The sequence below is a fragment of the Elephas maximus genome, chromosome 2 (assembly GCF_024166365.1).
Source record: "Elephas maximus indicus isolate mEleMax1 chromosome 2, mEleMax1 primary haplotype, whole genome shotgun sequence".
Lineage (NCBI taxonomy): Eukaryota > Metazoa > Chordata > Mammalia > Proboscidea > Elephantidae > Elephas > Elephas maximus.
In genome coordinates this window covers 186,709,437-186,733,665 of record NC_064820.1, presented here as the reverse complement: position 1 = coordinate 186,733,665, position 24,229 = coordinate 186,709,437, and the positions used below count along the sequence as shown (strand labels likewise).

Sequence of the window (24,229 nt, the reverse complement as noted above, 5' to 3'; positions counted from 1 at the left end):
TCAACCTCTATGGAGTCAATTTTTTTTGACTGTGAATTTAATCTAAATATTTCAGTAAAGGGGGAAAAACCAATCTCAATTGTAAAGGGACAAAAAGACAAATTAAAATAGACAATCTCTTTTCATCCATTGGCATGGTCTAAAAAAAAAAAAGGGATACAATCAAGTGCTGGTGAAGGTACAGTAAATAGGCATACCCCTGTGGGAAGTATAAGTTAGAGCTGAAGTCAATTTATCAGTATCTGTTAGTTAGGATTAAAAGTACAAATTCTAGATTAAGTATAGTAATTTGATTATGTTGAGTATTAGAGAGGGTGTAGGATAATTTAAGCGGTGTCCCTGGGTGATGGACATGCTCGACTGCTAACTGAAAGGCTGGAGGTTCAAGTCCACCCTGACATGACTTGGAAGAAAGGCTTCGCAATCTACTTCCAAAAGATCAGCCATTAAAAACCCTATGGAGCACAGTTTTACTCTGACACATGTGGGGTCGCCGTGAATCGGAGTCAACTCTATGGCAGCTATTTAAGAAGCTCTCTCAACCCTTGTTGGTAGAGCATTTACTAGTACAACCTTATTGAGAACTAGTCTGCAATGCCTGTTAAACTATGAAACGCACACAGTCTAGGACTCAGAAATTCCTGTCCTCAGTATCTGCCTTAAGCAAACAAACACACAAGTTTCCAAGCAAACATAAGGATTTTCACTCTACCCTTGTGATTATAGTCTCCTGTATTTTCTCATATGCTTAGAGTTTTGTTTTGCTTACAAATCTTAAGCAGAATCCAGTCTTCTGATTACATGCAGTAAATAGACTGGAAAAAAAAAAAAAATAAAAGAAGGGACCAAAAGCGGTATACAGGGCCCTGGGTACTGAGGGAGAAGAAGTATAAATTAGAACAGGGGCCAGTCTTTTAGAGACCTCCACACGTGACCCCAGCACTGAGCAGGCACCGCAAGGCTAGTTAACATTCCAGGACCAAAAGAAGCCTCCAGTCTGGGGGAGGGGACTGCAGATGGATTTACCCCAGTACAGAGGCTCTGGGATCCCCAGCTCTCTTTGTAAGTCAGTGTCTGGAGAAGTTTGAATGGCAAGGGGTGGAGAGAGAGGGGGCCACAAAGGGAGAGAGAACAGAAGGCAGTTGCTAGGAGTTGGCATGAAAAGTCTCAACACAAGCTTGGAATTTGGCGGAAACCACTGATCTTGTGCCAGGGTTTTGGGAGACAGGTCCTGGGCCTATTTCCGGCATCAGACCTTCGCCTGTGTAAATCTCGGCACAGCTGAGCACAGCAGTAAGCCAGAGAGATGAGAAACGGAGACAGAGTGAGGTGGGGGAGAGAGAGGGAGAAAGAAAGAGGGATAGAGAAAGAGAGGCAGAGAGAGAGGAAGAGAGATGAGAGAGGAAGATGGGGGGAGAGAAAGGCCAAGGGAAATAGAGGGAAAAAATGAAAGAAAGAGAGGAGGAGCAAAGCGAGAAAGAGTAAGAGAGCTAGAGACAGAGGCAGAGAGAGAGAGAGGGAGACAGCAAGAGAGAAGAGGGTAAAAAAATAGAGAGGAAGAAAGAGAAGGCGAGGAGGGTAAAGGAAGGGAGAGAGCGAGAAAGAGAAAGAGGCAGAGAGAGGAGGGGACAGAGGAGGAGAGAGAGTGAGAGAAAGGCAGAGAGAGAGAGATTGAGGGGCTGAGGCAGGGAGAGAAGGAAAGATAGAAATTGAGACAATTAGAGAGAACCCTAAAACAACATACAAAAATTCCAGAAATCTCGCCATACTCTTTATCATAACAGAATAGCGAAGGACAGTAAAATGGGCCGTCAAACTACAGCCTGTGGGCCAAACCCAGCCCGCCGCTTGTGTTTGGACAGCCCAAAAGCTATGAATAGGTTTTATATTTCTAAAATGGCTGAAAGAAAATCAAAAGGAGAATAGTATTTCAGGATGTGCAAATAATATGAAATTCAAGCTCCGGTTTCGCTGGAATGCAGACGTGGTCACTCATTTGCACAGGTCTTTGGCTGCTTTCACTCCACGATGGCAGAGTGAGTGGCTGCGGCAGAGTCTGTGTGACCCCAGAAAGCAGAAAGCATTTACCATCTAGCCCTTTACAGAAAACATTTGCTGACCCCTGGAGTGAAAGATATCAGGGAAGAACTCCTGAGACCAAATGTCTAAGTTTGGGGCTGTACTAGATAAATAACACTGTCGTTGTTAAGTGCTGTTGAGTCGATTTTGACCCCATGTGACAGAGTAGAAATAGCCCATAGGGTTTCCTAGGCTGTAATCTTTACGGGAGCAGATCATCAGGTCTTCCGAAGAACTGCTGGGTGGGTTTGAACCGGCAACCTTTCAGTTAACTGCCAGGCACTTAACAGTTTCACCACCAGGGCTCCTTAGAATAATAACAGAGAAGAGTTACTGAGTGCTCTCTCTGCGTCAAGGGCTGTGTTAAATGCTCATCATGTGTAATTTTATTTAATCTGCTAAACATCCCATGATGTAGTGACTATTTTTTCAATCTCTATTTCACAGGGGAGGAACTGGAGGCTTACAGCAGCGATCTCAGCCCAGGCTGCACATTAGAATAACCCAGGGAGCTTTGAAAACATACCGATGCTCAGGCCACACCCAGACCTCAGATTCCACAGTAAATTGATTAAGCTAGACTCGGACTTCACATCTTTCTGATTTCAAAGCATACCCACTTGAGCCCAAATTATACTTCCTCCCAAATGGCAAGATTCATAGGCCGTAGCCATTTCCTCTAGATGGTTTTTACCCTCTCCCTTACAAGGTAGCAATGATCCTTCCTTTTTTTCCTAATAATAGTTTCTACTATTATTACTACTATTATTCTACTATTGAGTGTCTGCTATGTACTTTGCACTTAACCTTCGTTAAACCAAAAAAACAAACCAGTTGCCGTCAAGTCGATTCTGGCTCGTGGTGACCCCATGGGTGTCACAGTAGAACTGTGCTCTACAGGGTTTTCAATGGCTGATTTTTTGGAAGCAGATCATTGGGACTTTCTTCCAAGATGCCTCTGGGTGGATTCAAACTGCCAGACTTTTAGTCAGTAGCTGAGTGTGTTAACCTTTTGCACCACCCAGGGACTCTAATTTTCATTAGTGGCTTTAAACTTAGTTGTTCCCCCCCCCCGCCCATGACCTTATAAGTTGGTATCATTTCCCCATTTTCCATTTGAGGCTCAGAGAAGGTTAGAATGACCTGTCTAATGTGGGAAGTCAGGACATTGGTTTCCCTTGAGGGGGAAGGGAGTGACTGGAAAGGAGAGTGGTGTGTGCTTCCAGAATGCTGGTATGGCTCCCATTCATGATTTACTTGTTGGTTACATGGGTAGTCTGGTCTCTAATTATTCATTGAACTGTCTACTTATGTCGACTTTTCTGCATATATGTTATATAAAAAAAAAAGTACTTCAACAAAAAGTTAAAAAATGCTTTGCCTAAAGTTACACAAAGTATGAAGAAGTCAGGATTTGAACCTGATTCTAGATCAGTGGAGCTACCAAATGAGCCTTGGATTGCCTCCTTCTATTCCATCAGGGAGAAAGTCTTGCTTTGGCCGTGGTATATGTTTAACATTGGTGAAACACTTCCTTTTGAATAGCGGGAGAGAAGATCTCAGGGCTTAGTGCCTTAGCAAATAATATATCTAATTGGACTTCAATAATATTGCTTTGTTTTCATTCATTTAATTTTTTAGTTACCTTCTGAGGCAGATTTGGCTTACTGTGAACCCAATATCCATTCCTAATTTCTTTCTTACTAACAGAACCCTGATTTATGTACCTAACAGACCTTATTTCCCAGACTCCCTTGCAAGTTAGGTAAGCCATGAGGCTAAGCTTGGCCAATGAGAAACATGAAGTTGCTGGGTGGAACTTTCAGGACTACTCCTTTGTTAGAGGTACATAGGCACACCCTTTTGTCCTTCCTCTTTCCTGATGCCTGGTGACCCAGCAGCCATCTTGGGCTATAAGGCAGCCTTGATGATGGAGTCACACAGTAAGGAAAAGAGAGTAAACAGAAAGAGGGAAGGTGACTTGGTTCCTAGAACACCATGGAGCTACCAAATGAGCCTTGGATTGCCTCCTTCTATTCTTTTTATGCAAAAAATAAATAAACTTCCATCTTATTTAAGTCTGTTATTTCTATATTCCTGCCCATCAAATGCAATTCCTTACCGAGACAACTATAATTTGTTGCAAATTACACTTAACTTCCATTTATCGTAATATAAAGTTTCTTAAATTTTTAAAAATAAAAATAAATGTAAGAGCATCAAGGCAAAGATTAATGTGAAATGTTACATAAGGTTACATGGGAACCACTGTACCAGGCTATATACTGCCTGGTTGCCTGTAGAGCAGTTCTCAGTTTTCCCAGGGGAATCCTTCTCTTGATTGCCCTGGTGTACAGGGATCTCATTCCTGGGCTCAGGTCCAAGCCAGGCCAGTTCCTGAAGCCCAAGGGAAGCTCGCTCACCAGCTGTCTTCCAGGGTCCGCGTGCTGCTCCTTTCCTCCTGTCTCTTTTCCAGCTCCACTGCTGTCTGTTCCAACAGAGCAGATACAGCATCCTGTAGAGACAAAGGCCGATGGGTTCATCTGGTGTACCATGAACTCTGTCCTATCTGGCAGGAATCAGGGTTTCTCAGAGCTGTGACTCTCCCCATGAACTAAGGGTAAAACTGAAGACCAGAGTGGTTAAGTGTCTTGCCCAAGATCACTTATAAATTAGAAATCCTGCCTTTAGCTCTTCAAACTGGCAGTTCTCCAGGGACTAACCGCTGTACATATAGACCTACTCAGCAGAATTTTAGAAGACAGCAAAGTTTAGTAGTTAAGTGAGACAGAATTATAGACCTCTGGATATAAGGAGATCATAGTGTAGTCAGGGAGACCAGCACGTGAGTTATCACTAACAAAACAATGTGATAAGGGTGATGAGAGAGATAAGCATCAGATATATGGGGACAGAGGTGCAGTGGCAAAGTCAGCTTGGTTGTTGCATTCTGGAAAGCCTTCCTGGAGGAAGAATATCTCCATTGAAAGAGACTTGCAGTAGGAAGTCTGTGACTTGAGGGAGTTGTTTAACCACTCTGAGACTCAGTTTCTTCTAAAAGCTACTACAAAAGGTTATGAAGATTAATTGAAAATACGTATAAAAGGTATCCAGAAGAGTACCTAGCATGAAATTTGCACTCAATAAACGGCAAAAACGGGATCCTGTAAATTTCTGAGCACATGGTTAACTTGCAATTTTCCTTGGTAGTGTGGGCCAGAGTCTGGATAATTCTTGAAATTTTCTTCAGGGGAAGGAAAAAATGAATTGAAATTGATTGAAGGCCTGGAATTTGCCAGGTAGTTTTCCATGGCTTACGTGTAGTATCTTATTTAATTTTTGCAGCCATCCTGAGAGTAGGGTGTCACGGATTGAACCGTGTCCCCCCCAAAATGTGTCAACTTGGCTAGGCCATAATCCCCAGGATTGTGTGGTTGTCCTCCATTTTGTGATCTGATATCCTCCATTTTGTGATGTGTTGTAAATTCTAGCCTCTATGCCTGTGGTTATGATCCCATTTGGGAGTGAACTGTTTGTTACATTAATGAGGCAAGAAGAGGTCATGTTAATGAGGTTTAGGGTGGAATGTAACACCCTTACTCAGGTCACAGTACTGATCCTGTGTAAGAAGAGTTTCCCTGGGGTGTGGCCTGCATCATCTTTTATCTTACAAGAGATAAAAGGAGAGAGAAGCAAGCAGAGAAGGAGGGACCTCCTACCACCAAGAAAGAAGAGCCAGGAGCAAAGCATGTCCTTTGGACTTGGGGTTCCTGCACAAAGAAACTCCTAGACCCAGGGGACGATTGATGACAAGGCCCTTCCCCCAATGCCGACAGAGAGAGAAAGCCTTCCCTTGGAGCTGGCTCCCTGAATTTGGACTTCTAGCCTCCTAGACTGTGAGAGAATAAATTTCTGTTTATTAAAGCCATCCACTTGCGGTTATTTCTGTTATAGTAGCACTAGATAACTAAGACATAGGAGTCAGTATTCCCTTGAGAAATGGAATGAGGAAACTAAGGTGCCTGGGGATGATGCTATTTACCCAAGATCTGGCATTAGTAAGTGGGGAGTCTGCTTTCCTGAGCTTTGTCAGCTTTGACGGCTCACTGTCTCCTTTTTGGAGTGAGAAAGACCTAGGTTTGAGACCTATCTTTGTTGCTTATTACATGTATGTCCTTAGATTACATGTTAACCTTTTCGAGCCTTGGTAAACTGCGTGTAATAAATAGGACAGTGTCTAACATGAAAGGAAATGCAGAAAATGATAATGACAATGCTGCATGAGGAGGAAGAAAAGGAGGAGGAAAATCATAGACTTAATCCTTACCCCTCATCCTTACCCATGTGGCCCAGCCTATCCCCTCCATTGAAATCCTAGGCAGTGACTGTGCAAAGTAACCAAGTACTGACAGAGGGAAGAAGCACTACAGAGAATAGCAAGACAACCTGGATTCCAAACACATTCTATTTGGCTTTTTGATACGGCCTGGACCCAGGAATAGGACCCTGTACTCTGCGATACTCTATGCCCAAGGCAACTTCACTGTTCAGCTGAGATCTGGCTAGTCTACTTGGCCAGCAGATAGAGGAAATAGTTTAAGGATATTTTAATAGGTTAAAAGGTACTGCATCCAAATGAAAACAATACATATTTTTAACCAAAAATAGGCAAATGTGAGATGAACAATTAACATTTATCATGCACTGACCAAGTGGTCTTTACATGTATTTTTTTCATATCTTCCTAATGATCATTCTAGGCTCATATTAGACATAAAAACAGAGGCACAGAGAAGTAAAATGAGTGACCCCTGCCATCCAACTAACACACCCAGATCTTTTGACTCTAAGGCCTTGTCCTTCCCATGACTTCCTGCTGCCTCTTATATAAGACCCCACTGTATCTTGCAGAAGTCCTGGTGGCACAGTGGTTAAGCTCTTGGCTGCTAACCGAAAGGCTGGTGGTTCAAAACCACCATCTGCTCTGCGAGAGAAAGATGTGGCAGTCTGCTTCTGTAAATATTACAGAATTGGAAACCCTTTGGGGCAGCTCTACTCTGTCCTACGGGTCACTATGAGTTGGAATCCACTCGATGGCAACGGGTTAGAATGGGTATGTATCTCGCAAGCGACAGTGGTGGTTCAGTGGTAGAATTCTCACCTTCCACGTGGGAGACTTGGCTTTGATTCCTGGCCAATGAACCTCATGCACAGCCACCACCTGGCTGTCAGTGGAAGCTTGTGTTGCTGTGATGCTGAACAGATTTCAGTGGAGCTTCCAGACTAAGACAGACTAGGAGGAAAGGCCTGGAGATCTACTACTGAAAAATCAGCTAATGAAAACCCTATGGATCTCAACGGTCTGATCCTCAACTGATCATAGGGATGGTGCAGGACCAGGCATCATTTTGTTCTGTTGTGCATGAGGTTGCCATGAGTTGGGGGCTGACTTGACGGCAGCTAACAACAACAATAACAAACAATATATCTTGCACGTAGTAGGTTTTCAATTAAGGTTAATTTTCTATTTTTCATAGGCTTCTCCCTACATCTCCAGTTCATTAAAAAAATCCTAAGTTAGGGTTTTCATCAGGCAAGTTCAGTGAGGAAAACCCCAAGGCTACAAGCAAAGTACTGAAGGAAACAAAGCGTATAAGGGGAGCCACCTGTCCTTTAGCAGAGCTCACTCCTTCCCTGTCCTCCCCTCCCTCACCCCTAGACCACCCTCTATTCCATTTCCCAAACTCGGGTGCCCAACCATCTCCAGTCCTGGGAGAAACTTCCCCATTCCTGCATCTAGGGGCTGGATGTGTGGGAGGAAGGAGCAGAGCTGGGTCCAAGCTCACCGTGCTTTCAGGTCCCGGGGAAGGTCTAGTAGCTCCCACTGGTTTAGGCTCTCTGTTTTGTTTCTTCAAGTATTTGTAGCTCAGGAGGTTGTACCAGCGAGTTGACCTCTCCCCAGACCGGCAGACCTCAGCCAGGCTGATCTGGGCGCCTCCCTGTCAAGGATGGAAAAAGGGAGAATATCAGCAGGGAAGACAAGGTGTTCTGGGGAATTTGGCTCCTGGAGAAAGTATGGAAAACGCCACTCTAGGTGAGACGGGAAGTGCCTGGGTGCTGTAAGCAGTTAACACGTTTGGCTACTAACCAAAAGGTTGGCGGTTTGAAGCCACCCATTCATGCCTCGGAAAAAAGGCCTGGTGATCGGCTTCTGAAAAATCAGTCATTGAAAACCCTATGGAGCACAGTTCTATTGTGACACACATGGGGTTGCCATGAATCAGGATCCACTCAAAAGCAATTAATAAAAAAAGGTGAGACAGAGGTTTTCTGGGAGGAAGAAAGGGCTAGTCGCCAACCACCTCCAACAGCTTACTCCTTCACTCACTTACACACGTACCCATTCACTGACTCACTCACTCACCAAATCTTTATTGAATACCTATCCTGTGTTAATCACACTGAGTACCAGGTTCATTGCTAGGTACTGGGGATAAATGATGGTCCCCACATGGTCCCACCTTCTTAGAGCTAACAGTCTCCCAAGGAACTCAGACATTGAAAAAGTAATTCACTACGAGTCAGATAAAAATTGCTTGACCTTATCCATAATAAGAGAGAGAAAAACCATAGTGATATATCATTTCTCCTCGAGCAAATTCACAAAAATTCAATAATTTGATATTACACTCTGTTGTTGGTGAGGTGATGGGGAGATAGGCCACTCTCTCACCTTGCTAGTGGAATGCAAAATCCAGAAACTCTATGTAAGAAATGTGGTAATATCTAGTAAAATTATGGATGCATTTTATCCTTTGAGCCAGCAATCCCATGGGTGTGTGTGCATTGCACAGGTAGACCTGCTCAAGTACAAAATGACCCATGAACAAGGTTATTCCTTCTGGCCCTCTTTGTAATAGCAAAAGATTTTAAACTACTCAAGGTCCAATAATAGGGGACTGGCTGAATAAATTATAATGCAATGCAAGGAGGACATCATCTTAGGTGAAGTACAGGGCCAAAAAGGGCATGGGAGACCCTTGGTGAGACGGATTGGCACAGCAGCCACTATGGTGGACCTGAATATGCTGGCGATCCTGAGGATTAGGCAGCATTTCATTCTGCTGTATATAAGGTCACCATGAGTTGGAGTTGACTCAATGGCAGCTAACAACAACAAATGAAAAAAAAAAAAAAAGAGGAGGATCTCTATGTACTAATGTGAAAAGATCTCCAGGCTATACAAGGGGAAAAATAGCATGGTGCAGAACAGAATACATTGTTGTGTTGTTACGTGCTGCTGAGTTGGTTCTGACTCATGGTGACCCTACGTACAACAGAACAAAACACTGCCCAGTCCTGTGCCATCCACACAATCGCTGTTATGCTTGAGCCCACTGTTGGAGTCACCGCGTCAATCCATCTCGTTGTGGGTCTTCCTCTTTTTCTCTGACCCTCTACTTTTCCACGCGTGATATCCTTCTCCAGGGACTGGTCCCTCCTGATAACATGTCCAGAATACATAAGATGTAGTCTCACCATTATTGCTTCTAAGGAACATGCTGGTTGTACTTCTTCCAAGACAGACTTGTTCATTCTTTCTGTATATTCAATATTCTTTGCCAACACCACAATTCAAAGGTGTCAGTTCTTCTTTAGTCTTCCTTATTCATTGTCCAGCTTTTGCAAGCATGTGAGGTGACTGAAAACACCATGATCTGGGTCAGGTGCACCTTAGTCTTCAAGGTGACATCTTTGCTTTTTAACACTTTAAATAGGTCTTTTGCAGCAGATTTGCCCAATGCAATGCATCTTTTGGTTTCTTGACTGTTGCTTCCATGGGTGTTGATTGTAGATCCATGTAAAATTGAAATCCTTGACAACTTCAATCTTTTCTTTACTTATCATGATGTTGCTTATTGGTTCAGTTGTGAGGATTTTTGTTTTCTTAATGTTGCGGTGTAATCCGTACTGAAGGCTGTGATCTTCGATCTTCATCAGTAAATGCTTCAAGTTCTCTTCACTTTCAGCAAACAAGGTTTTGTAATCTGCATAATACAGGTTGTTTGTGAGTCTTCCTCCAATCCTAAAGCCACGTTCTTCTTCACATGGTCCAGCTTCTTGGATTATTTTTTCAGCATACAGATTGAATAAGTATGGTGAAAGGATACAACCTTGATGCACACAATTCCTGACTTTAAACTATGCAGTATCCCCTTGTTCTGTTCCAACACTTGCCTCTTGATCCATGTACAGGTTCTTCATGAGCACAATTAAGTGTTCTGGAGTTCTCATTCTTCACAAATGTTATCTATAATTTGTTATGATTCACACAGTCAAATGCCTTTGCCTGATCAATAAAACACAGGATCCACCTGACATCAGCAATGATATCCCTGGTTCCACGTCCTCTTCTGAATCTGGCTTGAATTTCTGGCAGTTACCTGTTGATATACTGCTGTAGCTGCTTTTGAATGATCTTCAGCAAAATTTTACTTGTGTGTGATATTAATGATACTGTTTGATAATTTCCGCATTCAATTGGACCATTTTTCTTGGAATAGGCATAAATATGGATCTCTTGCAGTCGGCTGGCCAGGTAGCTGTTTTACAAATTTCTCTGCACAGATGAGTGAGCGCTTCCAGTGCTGCATCCATTTGTTGAAACATCTCAATTGGTATTTCTTCAATTCCTGGAGCCTTGCTTTTCACCAATGCCTTCAGGGCAGCTTGGACTTTGTTGTTTTTTGCTACTTTTTGTACAAAAAAACTAAGGGAGGTGTCATAGATAGAATTGTATCCCCCCAAAAATATGTGTCAACTTGGTTAGGCCAAGTGTGGTTGTCCTCCATTTTGTGATTTTCCTATGTCTTATAAATCATAATCTCTGCCTGTGGTTAAAGAGGGTTAGGGTGGGATGTAACACCCTTGTTCGGGCCACATTCTTGATCCAATGTAAAAGGATTTTCCCTGGGTGTGGCCTGCACTTTTCATCTCTCAAGAGATGAAAGGAAAGCAAGCAGAGAGTTGGGGACCTTATACCACCAAGAAAGCAGCACCAGGAGCATAGTGCGTCCTTTGGACATGGGGTCCCTGCGCCTGAGAAACTCCTCCACCAGGGGAAGATTGAGGACAAGGACCTTCTTCCAGAGCCGACAGAGAGAGAAAGCCTTCCCCTAGAGCCGACACCCTGGATTTGGATTTGTAACCTACTAGACTGCGAGAAAATAAATTTCTCTTTGTTAAAGCCATCCACTTGTGGTATTTCTGTTAAAGTAGCACTAGATAACTAAGACAGGAGGTACAAGAATATATATATATATATCACCAATTTTGAGGTGCAAGGGACAGTAAACATGATCATATGACCATATTTGTAACAAGACATAATGGAAAGATATGGAAGAAACTAATCAATGTGGTTCTTTATACAGGGACTGGAGAGGAGGTGATGAAGTGGACTGGGGGAGGCAGGATTTTTCTTTATTAAACCTGTCTATGTAGTTTTTCTCTGAATCATGTAAATGTGTCCCTTAAGATGGAAACAAACTGAAACAAATTAACCTCACTGAGTATAACCTCATAGATAAAGGATTTATTTCAAGTGATTTAATATTTTTACTATATTTTTACCATACATTCTTAGCAGAAAGACCTACAAAATAATCTTAATCATTCTTCAGAGGCTTTATTATTTCCATATGCCCTCTTTAGGGAGCCCTGGTGGCACTACAGTTAAAAGCTTGGCTGCTGACTGAAAGGTTGGCAATTTGAACCCACCCAGCGACTCTGGGGTAGAAGGACCTGGTGATCTGCTTCAGTAAAGATTATAGCCTAGAAAACCCTATGGGGCAGTTCTACTCTCTCACATAGGGTTGCTGTGGGAAACCAGCACGAAAGCAGCACCAAGAGCAGAGTGTGTCCTTTGGATACAGGGTCGCTGCACCTGAGAAGCTCCTTGACCACAGGAAGATTGAGGACGAAGACTTTCCTCCAGAGCTGACAGAGAGAGAAGGCCTTCCCCTGGAGCCGACGCCCTGAATTTGGATTTGTAACCTACTAGACTGTGAGAAAATAAATTTCTCTTTGTTAAAGCTATCTACTTGTGGTATTTCTGTTAACGGCAGCACTAGATGACTAAGACAAGCAGTGAGTAAATGGAGGAAATAATAATGTTGACACTTTACTTGTCCAGCACCAGCTTCCCTAAAATGGGGAAAAATACCTCTTACCTGTGGGGCTGTAGTGGCAACTACAGTCAATTCAGGTATAAAGTGGCACATTTTAAGTAGCTAGAATATATGTAAATATATACAAATACATGCGTATCATTCATTTATTCATTCAATAAATATTCCGAGTCCCTCTCAGACACTGGGGCTGTGGAAATACTTGAGACATGATTCTGCCTCCAAGGGCTCACAGTTTCCTGGGAGGGGGAGCAAATACCACAGACATTACAATTCAGAATACAGCAGGCTATGTCTAAGGTGCAAAGAGAGGTAAACACAATCACAGCTTTGAAGAGTAACACCTCCATTAGATTATACTGAATTCCAATCAGATACCGTGTCTATTTTGAGCTGGCTTAAAGGTATGAATGTTGTCTACCTAGATAGACTGGGTCTCGGGGTGGTACAAATGGTTAACATGCTCAGCTGTTAACAGGGAGGTTGGAGGTTCAAGTCCACTCAGAGGCACCTTGGGAGAAAGGCCTGGTGATCTACTTCTGAAAAATCAGCCATTGAAAACCCTCTGGAGCATAGTTCTACCCTGACACACAAGGGGTCGCCATGAATCAGGGTCAGTTTGATGGTAACTAGTAACTTGAGACTGGATGCACTGAGGGCATTGGCGTATTCACTCATTCACCATTTATTCATCAAATGTACATTTCCTTAGTAGTGTTTATGTGCCAGGCACTGTTCTACATGCTGGAAATACAACAGGGTTAGGGCAGATCAATGCCTTTACTCCCATGAGCTTCCATTTGAGTCTGGGGGAAACAGATAAACAAATCAGTAAGTGAACTAAATCTTGTGTTTCATTGAATTTAAGATTCCATCAATTACAAAGTGTACTATTAATTTTAGGCCCCACTATAGGATCACTGGAAACCCTGGTGGTGTACTAGTTAAGAGCTACGACTGCTAACCAAAAGGTTGGCAGTTCAAATTCACCAGGTGCTCCCTGGAAACTCTATGGGGCAGTTCTACTCTGTCTTATAGGGTTGCTACGAGTCAGAAATGACTTGACAGAAATGGGTTTGGTTTGGTTTTTTTTTAAGAGAGAAAAACAGTTGCCAATTAAATGATGACCAGCCATCTTGATTTCTGAGATGGTAAAATGTGAAAAAAATTGTATCCTCAATCTACAAGATACAGTGGAATATTTGTTAGATGATGAAAGGTGCTAAGAGAAAAATAATACAGAGAAAGGGGATAACAGGGGATATGGGAGTGGATGGGGAGCACAATTTTAAATAGGGTAAAGACGACCTCACTGAGAAGGTGATGTTTGGGTAAAGCCCAGAATAAAGCAGGGGAGTGAGTCTTGCCCATTGATATCTGGGTGAAGAGAATGCCAATCAGAGGGAATAGCAAATGCAAAGGGGAGGGGGTGTGCTAGTGAATTTAAGGAACACAAGGAGGCTGGAGAAAGAGTTTTGGAGATGAAATCCAAGAGATAGCAAGGGATCAGGTCCTTAGGGCCTTGGAGGCCAGTCAAAGGACTCAAGTGTTGATCTAGAGGAGACAGAGCCATTGTAAGGTTTTAAGCAGAGGAGTGGCATGCACTGATTTCTGTTTTCATAGGGTCACTACTGCTAGTGTGCTGAGAAAGATGAAGTGCAGAAGCAGGGAGATTAATGCAATAACCAATGTGTGAGATGATAGTGCCTTGGATCAGAGGAATTGGTGAGAAGTGGTTAGCATCTGGGCATCTTTTGAAGGTGGAGCTAAGAGCAGTTAGGGTTGGGTGCAGGGTATGAGAGAAAGAGAGGGGTCATTCAGGATTCCAAGGTCTCTGACCTGAGTGATAGAAGATGCGGTTGCCATCACCTCAGATGGTGAAGACACAGGAGGAAAGATCAGGGTGTTCTCGTGGACATGTTAGTTTGAGAAGCCTATTAGACATGCAAGAGAAGATGTTGAATAGGCAGCTGGACATAGGAGTTGCGAGATGAGCAGAGAGGCCTGAGAGATATATACTGGGATGGTTTTGAAGATGTGAGAGGATGAGACCACCAAGAGAGTGAATGTACATACTGAAGGGGAGAGGACCAAGAACTGAGCCCTGGGGCACTCTGACATACTGGGGTCAGGCAAATGAGGAGGAATCAGCAAAGGAGAAAAAAGAGAGAAGCCAGTGATGTGGGAAGAAAGCTGCAGAGTGAGGTGTCCAGGAACACAAGTCAGGACAAAGGTCGTTGAGGAAGATGGAATGGACAATCAAGCCAAACACAGCTGACAGGCTGAGAAAGGTTAGGATGGAGAAATGGTCACTGGATTTAGCAACAAAGAGGTCACTGATGACCTTGAAGAACACCTTGATGAGTGGAGTGATGAAGGTGAAAGCCCAGTTGGAAAGGATTCAAGACAGAATGGTAAACAGGTCTTTCAAGTCTTGTTATAAGGAAAAGGAAAGAAGCAATTTAGTAGATGGAGGTGGAAATGGTGTAAAGAGGTTTATTTGTTAAGCATGGGAGCAATGACAGCATATTGGTATATTGATGGAGTTCCTGGGTGGTGCAAACAGTTATCATGCTAGGATGCTGACCGAAAGGTTGGTGGTCTGATTCTGCTCAGAGGCACCTTGGAAGAAAGGTCTGGCAATCCATTTTCAAAAAATCAGCCACTGAAAACCCTATGGAGCATAGTTTCACTCGGACACACATGGGGCTGTCGTGAGTTGGAGATAACTCGATGGTAACTAGTGTTTTATTGGTTTTGGTATATTGATGGGCTAGATCCAACTGAGGAGGGAAAATTGAAGCCAGAGGAGAGAGCAAAAGAATAACTGTTGAAGTGATGTTCTTGAGAAGGGATGGAGAGATTGGTTTTAGAGAGGAGTGGGGAAGGCCCATCCTTAGAAACTGGAAAAATGGCAGAACCTATAAGAGCTCTCTTCTATTCTCTCATGGAGAGAGAAGTAAGGTCATTGGCGGAGAGTAAGGATGGAGGAAGAATTACTGGAGTTTTTAGGACAGAGGAGAAGATGTGAATTAATCATCTTGAAGACTGGGAGGGTAAATGGTTTAGGGAAGGGAATATAATTGCTGGGCAGCATTAAGGAATCATTTGAGGGTAGTGATCATCTCAAAACAAGAGTCCACAGCATGGCTGTGTGTGTTTCTGTCTAATTGCACAGTGGAGAGGAGGTGGGCGGTTCACTCTGTCAGGGTTGGGGCTCTGCCAAGAGAATGAGAAAGAGACAGGGGAGAAAGAGAGCATGGGAGGGAGGCGTTGCAATGATTGACTAGGAATATAAGTAGAACCTGGGCAAGGGGGCTGCCTTAGCACCAAGGGCCCGCTAGAAAGCTTATGATCATTGCTATGCCATGCTGAAACACTTGGAAGAACTGTTGTCTGTAACACTGGTCAAGACAGATCATGTGTTCCCAAAACCCATTATCTAGGCCTGGGGACATGAGAGATGCTCATGGTAACCCCCTGAGAGGAACTATAGTGGAGTGGTTGCACATAAGGAAGTTGGAATCTGTGTTCATATCCAGGCTTCTCCACTGATGAGCTGGGAGACCTGGGCAGATTACTTAGTCTTGATCCCTTATCTGTAAATGAAGGGAATACTCGTACTTCTTCCTAGGGATGTCGTGAAGATTAAATGAGATATTGCATGCAGAGTTCTTAACCCAGCACTAGACATATAAAAACTCTCAACACTGGTACTATTGTTGCCTGGCTGATTAAATGGTTTAAAATAGACACAGGATTCCACAAGCCCGGCAGTGCAGGGGAGACTCTGCATGGATCAGACAAGCCCTTTCTCCTCCTGTCTCACTTCCTTTCCTCCTCCAGCCACTAAAACACAACAGCCTGACACTCTGTGTCCCCATAGGATACAGGAAAGTAGGTTTCCCACTGGTCACAGATGGAGACTAGCCACAGCCCGATGAGTGCTTTGGCTGCTACCATGGCAACCAGCAATGGTCAGACTTCAATTAAGAAGGAGGAATAAAAGGCATCCAATTAGGAGAAGAAAACAGGATTGATTCTCTTCTCGTTTAGGAATACCCAGGGCTGGGGAAACGCTTCACCAGGGAAGCTGGGTTTGGAAAAGCATTCTGCTCTGTCATTCAATGTTCACGCTTGCCAAACCCTTCAAGTCACCACCCTACCTAACTGCTGACTAAGATCTCTGTGTGCTCCCAGGGGGCACTGTGCTGACTCCTCTGTGCCCACAATGAAAATACTTATCCCTGACAACTAAACGGTATGAGGGCTAACAAAGCCCATCACTTCTTTGGACTCATCTGTAGGTCACAACAAGCCCCTGAGTTAGCTACATATCCCCATGTTACAGACGAGAAACCTGAGCCACATGCCCAAGGCCAGACTATGAGTAAGTGGTAGAGCAGGAACCTGTATTCGGGTCTGTGTGACTCTAAGGGCACAGCTTTCTCAGGACATGACTGTTCCCAGGGCTGCTTTCCCTCCTATCCTGACCCCTGCCAATGGGGTGAGGAGGAAGAAGTCGGCGCAGCTCAGTTCCAAGAAGGGGACTAGCAATCGCCCATTCAGTAAGCACCTACTATGTGTCAGGCATGAGAGTAGGTACTTTACATGTACTGTTTCACTTAATCCTTGTAACAACTCTTCTAGTGGGCATCAGGTAGCCATTATCGTTCCCACTTTACAGATGAGAAAACTGGGAATCAGAGAGGTTAAGTAACGTGCTCAAGGTTACCGAGCTACGTAGAAAGTGGTAAAGGTGGAATTTGAACGCCTGTGTGTTTGTTCTTATTATCCTGTGCTTCTTGTCAACCTCAAATGCTCTAGAGTAAAGCTGTCGTATGTGGCTGTCATCTTCCAGGGTTTGGCAGTTTAAGAAGCACCTTCAGGTCTAATACTCTTCCTCCCAGGAAAGGTGCCCCCCCACCCCACACTGCTGAGATAAGTCTGAGAACAGTGTTCACCTGTGGAGGAGTCTCTCCCTGGGACCTAAGATGACCTTGACTGATGCTACAGCTTGTGTCCCCTTCACACCGCCTCATTGAAGCTCAGGGTGAACCAGTCCCCAGAAGGATGGGGAGACAGGTGGATGGACAGGTAGGCAGACAGACAGACATGGTCCTTACCAGGCACTCCTCCAGATGGCTCCTGTCAGTGGTACAGACATCGACTCTTAAGGTCTTCTGGTGAAGGGCTGGGTAGGACACAGACACCCAGAATACCTCATTGAACACGAGGGAGTCTGAGGCGTCCAGGGGCCGGGTCCGGAACAGGCAGGTTGTGCTTTCAGAGCAAGGAAGGATAGCCACGCGAACGTTCCTAGAGGGAGACAAGAAACGCAGGAGCTTGGGTCAGCCCGGGCTAGGGGCTAATGTGTTGGGTTAAGCAGATGCTGAAAATCTCCAAGAAAACTACAGTGAATGAGCGTTGTAGAATTTCTCAAGTTACATCAATATTTGTGAGGGAGGTAGGAAGCGTCCTAAGGATAACACCTTGCTCTTCCTTCCCCTAAATCCTACCAAACCTTAGAATTTCAAAGCACTTGGAGCCTGAGGCCAATGGTGTGCAAACTTCAGTGTGGAAAAGGATCACCAAAGTTCCTTGTTAACATCGAGGACTCAGTGTTCACTGAGCGAAGTTGGCCCCTCTATATGCTGCTGGCAGAAGGGCAAAATGCTGCAGTCCCTGCAGAGGGCAACTAGCTAATTCTAAGAAAATTACAAATGCATTTGCCCCTTAACTCAGACATCTCACTTCTAGACACTATCCCACAGATACCCTTGCACAAGTACCACTGAGATGTGGAGAAGGTTCTTCATTCTGGCACTGAAAACAACCCAAGGGTCCAATCTGTCTTCCTTCTTTCCCCATGTTGCACCCCCAGTCACTTGTTGGGTGCAGACCACAAAAATATAAGTTCCTGTCGCTGCCCTCAAGACCTTATGGTTTAGTTATGTCTCACTTCTAAACACCATCCCACAGATACCCTTGTGTAAGTACCACTGAGATTTGGAGGAGAAAACCTGTAGGCATACAGATAAGTGCAATAAAACATGACACCAGACTACAATGGGAAGAACCAGCATGCGGACCATGCAGGTGTTTGCCATACTATTGACCTCAAGGTAGGAGAAGCACAGTGATTGGACTTAACCCTTGAAAATGACAGAATCTGACTCTTTGTAGACAAAAGGAGCCCTGACCGTTCTTCTGCATGAGGCTTGAAGTTCATGAGGACAGGGTCCATGAAGGCTTTGCTCATCACCTTGTTCTTAGTGCTGGTCTGTCGTAGGGGCTCAGGACACATTTATGAAGAAAGTGAAACTGTCCACAGAGTGCTTCTCTTCATAACCAGCATGTCTGTCATCATGCCAGGGTCCACATTAGGAACATCGACATTTTACATCATAGTGGTGGTAGTGGTGTTAGTTGCTGTCAAGTTGGCTCTGAGACATGGCAGCCTTATGTATAACAAAATGAAAGGCTGCCCAGTTCCGCACCACCTTCATGATCATTGGTATATTTCGGTCTATTGTTATGGCTATTGCATCAATTCATGTTATTGAGGGCTTCCCTCGTTTTCCCTGATCCTCTACTTTACCTAACATCATGTCCTTTTCTAGTGATTGGTCTTTCCTGATGACCAAAGTAATGGAGTCAAAGTCTCCTCATCCTCACTTCTAAGGAACGTTCTGGTTGTATTTCTTCTAAGACTGATTTCTTTGTTCTTCTGGCAATATCCTTCGCCAGCACCACAGTTCAAATGCATCGATTCTTCTTTCTTTTTTATTATGCAACTTTTGCATGTATATGAGGCAAATGGGTAGACACACCTTAGTCATCAAGGTGACATCTTTGTTTTTTAAAACTTTACAGAGGTCTTTTGCAGCAGATGTGCCCAATGCACTATGTCGTTTGAAGTCTTGACTCCTGCTTCCATGGAGGTTGATTGTTGATCTAGTGGAAGAAATCCTTGACAACTTCAATCCTGGTAATACGCACTAAATACCCACAGTAGGTCACTGTCAAAACAGAACAGCGCAAGTACGTGCTCCCCGTGGATGACAGGCGGAGAGTGAGAGGATACTACACAGCCCATGCAGCAACATACTCACACTTTCTGGTCTTGCTGCAGCAACAGGGCAGAAAGGTTACTCAGCTGGATGATTAATATTGCAAATTGCTTATTCTTCTCATCATACCTGAAATGAAAACAGGCATATGGAACACCCATTAGTAACCCATTTCTCTCTCATGCTGTGTCTCTTTTTTAATCATCAAAAGATGTGGCTGTTGGCTGCTCTGGGGACTGTGCTGAGCAGAGAGCATAGCTCAGTGCATCAATGCCCAGCAAGAGTGCAGGCCCAGGGAGGTCACTCATCTGCATTTTTAAAGGGAAGTTAGAAATTTGTGTAAAATGTCCTGTTATTTAAATGTTGGTGATTAATTCATATTAAAAAACATTTAAACCATTCTCTGTCAAAAGAAACACACACACACACACACACACACACACACACACTTGCCTAGCCACCAAATCTGGGCTGCAATTCCCAGAGGACAACTTCTGCCCATGTCACTGAGACCTGGACAGGGATGGGAGAACACAAATGCCACAGCAATAAAGAATAACTAGAAGAAGTCGGGAGGTCTTAGTGCTGGTTCTACTTGGTATACTGAGGCAAGCCATCATTTCTTCCAAAATCTCATTTTTGTCATCTGTGTAATGGGGAGCTCAGAGGTAGGAAGGAGTTGGTATTCCTTTAGTTAGAAGCCCACGACTGCCAGCAAGCCCTGCTGGTTCTGCCTCCCTTACTGGGCGGCCATGAAGGTAAGTGCTGGTAAAATGGTGGCCACCAAGAGGGGACACTGGCCAGAAGGCCCTCCTCTCTGCTCACCCTCCCTCCTCCGTCTCTTACTTCAGGGCAATCTGAACTCGGCTTGCACCCACTGCCTCTGATTCATCACTGTCGCAAACAGCCGCTTCTGGAGCACCCAATCTGAAAGGCAACAGGAGAAACGGGCGGCGGGGCTCAGGAGTAGTCTCCCAGGGGCCCCTCCCCACACTTGAGCGGTCTGACATCCCAGCAATCCCATAGGCGGGCTTGGTGTATTCAGAGTTCCCAGCCTACGCGGACCCGGAGCCAGCACCCACCTCTGCACGGAAGCCTCATAAACACCACTGTCACCAGCCACAGACTCGTCTGACACTGCAGCTGAGACACAGGCCACTTTGAGGCCACACCCTTGGGCTACATTCACAACTGGAGGAGGAGGAAAAAGGAAGAATGGAAAGATGGGGTTCAGTAACCATGACGGTGTCTTTGCAACACACTGTCTATTCACCCTCCCGTGAAATTCCAACCACCCTTCGAAACTCTAAGGCCAGGTCGTGCTTTGCTTTGGGGCGGTGGAGGTGTTGCGTATGATTTGTGGTTAACATCCCAAACTCTGTGGTCGAACTGCTTGGGTTCAATTCTCAATTCTACCACTTGCTGCTTTATGACCTTGGGAAGCTGATTGGAAGTTTTTAATCCTAGATTCCTTATCTGTACAATGGGGATAATAAAGCCTACCTTACAGGACTATTGGGAGGACCAAGTGAGACCTTATAGGTGAAGTCTTCATATAAGATTGGTGCCGCACATGTGCCGTACAAAATTCATTACCACTTTATCCTTACTAGGGAAACCCTGGTGGCGTAGTGGGTAAGTGCTACAGCTGCCAACCTAAAGGTCAGCAGTTTGAATCCACCAGGCACTCCTTGGAAACCCTATGGGGCAGTTCTGCCCTGTCTTATAGGGTCGCTATGAGTCGGAATTGACTTGAGGGCAACGGTTTGATCCTTACTATGGAGTCCCTGGGTGATGCAAATGGTTAACACATTCTGCTGCTAACTGAAAGGTTGGAGGGTTCAAGTCTCCCCAGAGGTGCCTCAGAAGAAACATCTGGCAATCTACTTTTGAAAAACTAGCACTGAAAATCCTACGCAGCTTGGTTCTACTCTGACCTACATGGGGTCACCATGATTCAGAGTCAATTCAATGGCAGTCGGAACTGGATTCTTCTTATTACTATCATGTCCATCACTAGGATGATAACCTTGTAGATCCAACCCTACACTTATTGGGCAAGGGGAGAAAAGGAGAAGCTGTAAGCATTTGCTCTCCCACTCAGCCTATCCTATCCCACCCCTAATTCAGCTCTTCCTCTTCCCTGCCCTTAACGGAGGCCCTTGAAAGCCTCTGCCCGGGGCTCCTAGCTGGGCATGGGGCACATGTCACTCATTCCTTTGTTCTTCCCCAAGTAATGAGCAGGGCACCTAAGGAGCCCCAGTAGTGCAATGGTTAAGCATTTCAGCTAATGGAAAGGTCAGCGGTTAGCCACTGACCCATTAGCCACTCCGAGGGAGAAGAGACCTGGTGATCTGCTCCCATAAAGATTACAGTGTAGGAAACCCTATGGGACAGTTCCACACTGTCACATGGGGTCGCTATGAGTCAGAATCAACTTGATGGCACCTGAGAACAACAGTAGAGCACCTAATGGCCCTTTATTGCAGGATCAAGCTACAACAGTGAATAAGCCAGCTCCTGCCCCTGTGCAGAGGGGAGGAGCAGATTCAGGCCTTTCACCCTTGCAGCAAACACATGCAGGCACTGCTGAGCACCACGCACTGGGGACAGATTGGCGGAGGACAAGAGCTCTTGGGGTGGAGGTGCACAGAGCCCCTGGGCTGTGGCAGGCCGGCAAAAGCGAGCTGGGAGAAGGCCATGCTCGCTGCAGGGAAGCTGAGTGGCCATATGGGAGCAGCTTTCTCAGTCTGAGCCCCACGCCTGCTGAGCAACACCGAGACCTCCCGCCTGCCGACCCACGCAGTTCTACCCTCCACTAAACCACTTAAGGAGATTAATTTGTCTGCTTTCTGAACAACGGCACTAATCACTTCACCTGCTTAACACCAGCGCTCAGCCGGGCACTGCTCACTGGCAGCAAAGGCTTCTGAAGACTGCAGGAAGGAGATGCCACCCTGAGGCCCGTGCTGGGTCCAGCCCGATGTCCAGTCTCTGTCCACAAGCCCCAAGTACACTGTGGGGGACTGGAGGGGGTCTCTCTTCAGGAGGAAGCTGGGGCTGAGTGTCCCTGACTTGGCTTAACTGCCTCTAGACACGCAGTATCCTGAACCCTTCTTGAACCTCATTAGATTTTCCACCTGCACCTCCCCTCTCTCTGGGGAACAATTTCCTGAAGCTTGCCACCTGCTGTAGTAGGAAGCCTGTTTTTATTTTCATCTGAGAACACTCAGCCATAGACTTCCTTCTTAATGAGGGAACTCCAGGGGTCTCCCTGACTCCTCTGCTAAGGAAATCACTGCTACTCACTCCGCAGAGCCTTTAATTAACCAGGAAAGCTCACCACCCCCTTCCGCCCGCTGACCCTTGCACAAGAACAGATAATTCGGGGCACAGCAGCAATGCTCCTGCCCATTCCTAGAGCCTTAAGGATATGATGGGTCTGCCTTAAGGATATGATGGTGGCCTCAATGGAGCCAGGACCTTTGCAGACAGAACCTGGCACACGTCACAGCGTGAGTTCTGAGGTAGGCTGTCCTGGTACTGATCCTGGCTCTGTTACTTCATAGCTATGGGGCTGACCTTGGACAAGTCATTTAACCTCACTGTGCCTCGCTTTCTTCATCTGTAAGATGGGGATAAAAATAGCACCTACCTCACAGGGTTGTGGTGAGGCTTAAATGAATTAACAGGTAACAGTACCTGCATCTTGTACATGTGTACTTAATAAATCACAACTATTGTTGTTCTCAGAGGTGCCAGGAAGACCAAGGGGACCCCAGGTGAGTTCGCCAAGTACTCTACTCAGCCCTGACCTCCACTCCCGAGGCCAGATGGGCTTGGAAGGGCTAGCAAGCATGGTGAGTCTCAGGAGTGAACACACTGAGCTTCCTCTCATCCTGAGAGGAGTGCGTGATGATAAAGGGGTTGGGCTCTGCTGTTAGAAAAATCCGAGCTCCAATCCCTGGTTCCCTCTTGCTGGCTTGGTCACCTAGGGCAAATGATGAACCTCTGTTTCCTCATCTGTGAAATGGGCATAATAGAAGTAGTAACTATCTGACCATATAAAGCACCTGAACCATTGCCCAACACATAATGCCTCCCCAGTAAATATCATGATTTATTATGTGATTGCTGCTAAAGATGAAGAACTATTCCCCAATGAATCTCAGCTGTCCTCATTAGCATCATGTTTTATTTTGAAGACTCCAACTTGAATATCAAAGTAAGAATGTTCTTTCTGACTCCAAGCAGAATGTGAGTCAGATCACATTGTTCTGCAATAAGAACAAAACCCAAGCCCCCTCCACGGCTACCGGGCCTTCCATGGCCGAGACTCTGCCCATTCTCCAGCTTTGTTGGGTGAACCCCACTTCTGACTCACGACTGCCCTGCACCTCTTTCACAAGGCCAGCTTTTCACAAGGTGGTCTCCTTCTCACCATTCAAGCTTGACCTCAGAAGTCACCTTCCCTCAGAACCCAATCTGAACTGGCAGCCCCATCCCCGACGTGAAAGATTCCATCCCCTTTCCCACTTGACTTCCTTTATTGTGCTTATATTGATCTGGTTGTATGCTCACTGCCTGCTGCTCCGCTTGAACCTAAGCTTCCTGGGAACAGGGGCCTTGTCTGTCTACAACACTGCATCCCTAGGGACTAACTGAGGATCTGGCACATGACATGTCTGTTGAATGAATGAATCCATGTACATCTCTGAGCACAAGACCTGGTAGCTTTAGTAGGTACTTAATATCTGTTGAATGAATGAATCTACGATGAAAACCACTTAGCGCAGGACCTAGCCCACGTTGTTGCTGTTAGCTGCCACAGAGTCAGCCCCTGACTCACGGTGGCCCCGTGCACAGCGCAATGACATGCTGCCCGGG

The 24,229-nt window shown here is 45.2% G+C and overlaps 1 protein-coding gene across 2 annotated transcripts in view; it reads right to left on the bottom strand.

Moving 5' to 3' along the window:
* WWC1 (WW and C2 domain containing 1) overlaps positions 1-24,229 on the bottom strand; it is a 202,192-nt gene that overhangs the window by 23,265 nt on the left and 154,698 nt on the right. For both annotated transcript variants that reach the window (XM_049874282.1, XM_049874283.1), the window contains 6 exons: positions 20,425-20,533; positions 20,189-20,269; positions 19,385-19,471; positions 17,396-17,588; positions 7,926-8,078; positions 4,503-4,594 (listed from right to left, as the gene is read on the bottom strand). In XM_049874282.1, the coding sequence (XP_049730239.1) occupies positions 4,503-4,594; positions 7,926-8,078; positions 17,396-17,588; positions 19,385-19,471; positions 20,189-20,269; positions 20,425-20,533 (715 nt within the window). The remainder of the gene's footprint in view (positions 1-4,502; positions 4,595-7,925; positions 8,079-17,395; positions 17,589-19,384; positions 19,472-20,188; positions 20,270-20,424; positions 20,534-24,229) is intronic.